A 3,458-nucleotide genomic window follows, 5' to 3' on the forward strand; every position below is an offset into this window, starting at 1 on the left:
TTTTTTTCTTTCTCTCTGAGACATATATGCCTGGCTGCTTCAGCTTTAGGAGAAAAATGAGAGTTAAACCTGAGAGCCTCATTGTTCTGTATATATACCTCATAAAAATTAAAAAGTTATTTTAAAAATTTACTATTTAAACCTTTGTAAGTGTACAGTTCAGTGGCATTAAATACATTCACATTGTTGTGCAACCAATCTCCAGAACTCTTTTCATCTTACAAAACTGAAACTGTATACCCATTAAACAAAAACTCCCCTTCCCCCCTTCCTCCAGCCCCTAGCAACCACCATTCTACTCTCTCTGTGATTTTGACTACCCTAATTATTTCGTGTAAATGGGATCATACAGTATTAGTTTTTTGGCACTGGCTTCTTTCACTTAGCATAATGTCCTCAAGGTTCTTTCACATTGTAACATTGTCAGAACTTCTTTTCTTTTTAAGGCTGAATAATATTCCATTGTATTCCTGGATGGACACTTGGCAATTGTGAATAATGCTGCTATGAACTTGGGTGAGCAAATATCTTTTCCAGATCCTGCTTTCAATTCTTTGTATATATATCCAGAAGTAGAATTGCTGGATCATATGGTAGTTCTACTTTTAAATTTTTTGTGGATGCATTCAAAAATTTTTTTTAAATTGATTTCAGAGAGGAAGGGAGGTAAGAGATACTAGTAGAAACATCGATGATGAGAGAGAATCATTGATCAGCTGCCTCCTGCATGCCCCACACTGGGGATTGAATCCACAACCCGGGCACGTGCCCTGATTGGGAATCGAACCGTGACCTCTTGGTTCATAGTTGGATGCCCAACCACTGAGCCACACCTGCCAGGCTTGTGCATGTATTTATACTTATTTTTAACTAGAGGCCCAGTACACGAATTTGTGCACCAGTGGGGTCCCTCGGCCTGGCCTGTGGGATCAGGCCAAAACCAGCTCTTCGACATCCCCTGAGGGGTCCTGGATTGCGAGAGGGTGCAGGCTAGGCAGAGGGACCCCACTGGTGCACGATCAGGGACAGTGTGGGATGCCGGAGGTTGGCCATCCGGAGAGGGACTACGGGAGGGCTCCAGGGTGTGTCCAGCCTGTCTTGCTCAGTCCTGATCAGCTTCACCCCAGCAGTAAGCTAACCTACAGGTCAGAGCGTCTGTCCCCTGGTGGTCAGTGCACGTCATAGTGAGCAGTTGAGCAGCCTTAGCATATCATTAGCATATTACACTTTGATTGGTTGAATGGACGACTGGACGATTGGACACTTAGCATATTAGGCTTTTATTATATAGGATTATTCCTCACTTGATGATATGTTGTTATTGATTTTTATTTTATTTTTGTTAATCCTCACCTGAGAATATTTTTCCATTGATTTTTAGAGAGAGTGAAAGGAAGGGGAGACACACAGAGAGAAACATCAACATGACAGAGACACATTGATTGGTTGCCTCCTGCACGGCGACCAGGGCCAGGGATTAAGCCTGCAACTGAGGTAAGACCCTTGCCTGGGCCCTTCAGTCAACAGGCCTACACTCTATCCACTAAGCAAAACCTGCTAGGGCTGATTTTGAGAGAGAGAGAGAGAGAGAGAGAGAGAGGAAGGGAGGTGAAGAGAGAGAGAGAGAGAGAGAGAGAGAGAGAGAGAGAGAAACATTGATGTCAGAGAAAACCATCCATCAGTTGCCTTCTGTACATGCCCCAATAGGGGGATCGAACCTGAAACATAGGTATGTGCCCTGACCAGTAATGGAACCCTCAACCTTTTGCTCCATGGGGTGACACTCCAACCAGTGAGTCACGGGCCAGGGCTGTATATATTCTTTTTGTTAAAAATTTTAAATCCTCACCCCAGAATATGTTTACTGATTTTAGAGAGAGAAAGGGGGGGAAGAGAGAGAAACAGTCATGTGAGAAACATCGATCAGTTGTCTCCCGTGGAATTGAACCCACAACCTTTTGGTGCACGGGATGACACTCCCACCAACCCAGCCACCTGGCCGGGCTATGCTTTTATATAACTTCTCCTTATTGAGCTTTACTCTACCACATCTAGTGACCCTGAGTGTGGGGATTCTCTAGTTCACGCCCCCACCCCCCAAAGCCCTCTTCTGTTTAGGGATAGGCATGTGGCTGGGGTAGTCGAGTGGAGTTGGAAGGGAATTTGAGAGCCCAAACACTTCATGTGAATTTTGAACCTAACCTCCCTGTTTTCCTGTCCCACTGTGCACACTCTAGGTAAATGTGCCAGAAAACCACTCATTGAAAGCCAGTTCACTTAAATAGCCAATAATGTTTCTCTTAACTCTTTTAGTTATTTTGTCTTCATAAATAGAATGTTAATGCAAAGTCAGTATGCCTCTGCTACAGTTACCTGATGCTGCAGAGTCTGAGGCCAGAAGAACGGAAAACCTTTTATTCCTAGGGAGGTTCCCTGCAGTTGGATAGAAACAAGAAGTTATGAACTAGCTCAGCGGTTCTCAACCTGTGGGTCGCGACCCCTTTGGGGGTCAAATGACCCTTTCACAGGGGTCACCTAAGACCATCGGAAAACACATATATAATTACATATTGTTTTTGTGATTAATCACTAGGCTTTAATTATGTTCAATTTGTAACAATGAAAACACATATAGCATATCAGATATTTACATTACGATTCATAACAGTAGCAAAATTACAGTTACGAAGTAGCAACGAAAATAATTTTATGGTTGGGGGTCACCACAACATGAGGAACTGTATTAAAGGGTGGCGGCATTAGGAAGGTTGAGAACCACTGGACTAGCTGTTTGATTTTTGGGCAAATCCTTTGGGTCCCTGGGCCGAAATATGCAAAACAAGTTTTATAATTACCATTTATAGGTTGTGGATGTGTAAACGCAGCGCAGGCGTGAACAGCCTTTAGGTGTTAACTAGTTCTGACGTAACCATAGTAACAACAAGCTGTGCGGAAGCGCTCATTTAAAGAGTCCATTCTCTCTGACGAGGGCTGAACCCCGCCCTCTTCCTCAGATCGCTCCGCCTCCGTCTTCCCGGGCCTGCTTCGCTGCGCCCTGCGGCACCCAACTCACCAATCACCGCCCAGCTTTTCCTTGCCGGCCACGGCGCGTGCCCCGGGTAAACTCGGGGGCGGGCTTCCGGTTTCGCGCATGCGCCTTCCCCTACCTTTCCCCACGCTGGTTCCGCGTCCTGTCGCCTGGCCCCGGGAGTCTCGTGTGCTGTGGTCTGGGCTGCTGCTGCCGCTGCCACTGCCGCCGCCGCGATGGGCAAAACTACCGACTTTCGGGGTCCGGGAGCCCGGCCCGATCCGGTGCGGAGCTTCAATCGCTGGAAGAAGAAGCACAACCATAAGCAGAGTCAAAAGAAGCAGTTGAGGAAGCAGCTGAAGAAGCCCGAGTGGCAGGTTGAGCGCGAGGTTATCAGCCGCCTCATGCTGAACTACGGGAAGGTACGGCC

The 3,458-nt window shown here is 46.5% G+C and overlaps 1 protein-coding gene across 1 annotated transcript in view; it reads left to right on the top strand.

Annotated features, from left to right (window-relative positions):
- Nucleotides 1-3,126: 3,126 nt before the first annotated feature.
- Nucleotides 3,127-3,458, top strand: part of LOC102252966 (probable ATP-dependent RNA helicase DDX10) — a gene marked incomplete at its 3' end in the record, with an annotated part of 62,445 nt that continues 62,113 nt past the window's right edge. The window contains exon 1 of the mRNA XM_014530387.1: nucleotides 3,127-3,450. Within this exon, the coding sequence (XP_014385873.1) occupies nucleotides 3,265-3,450 (186 nt within the window). The remainder of the gene's footprint in view (nucleotides 3,451-3,458) is intronic.

The sequence above is a fragment of the Myotis brandtii genome, unplaced genomic scaffold (genome assembly GCF_000412655.1).
Source record: "Myotis brandtii unplaced genomic scaffold, ASM41265v1 scaffold738, whole genome shotgun sequence".
NCBI lineage: Eukaryota > Metazoa > Chordata > Mammalia > Chiroptera > Vespertilionidae > Myotis > Myotis brandtii.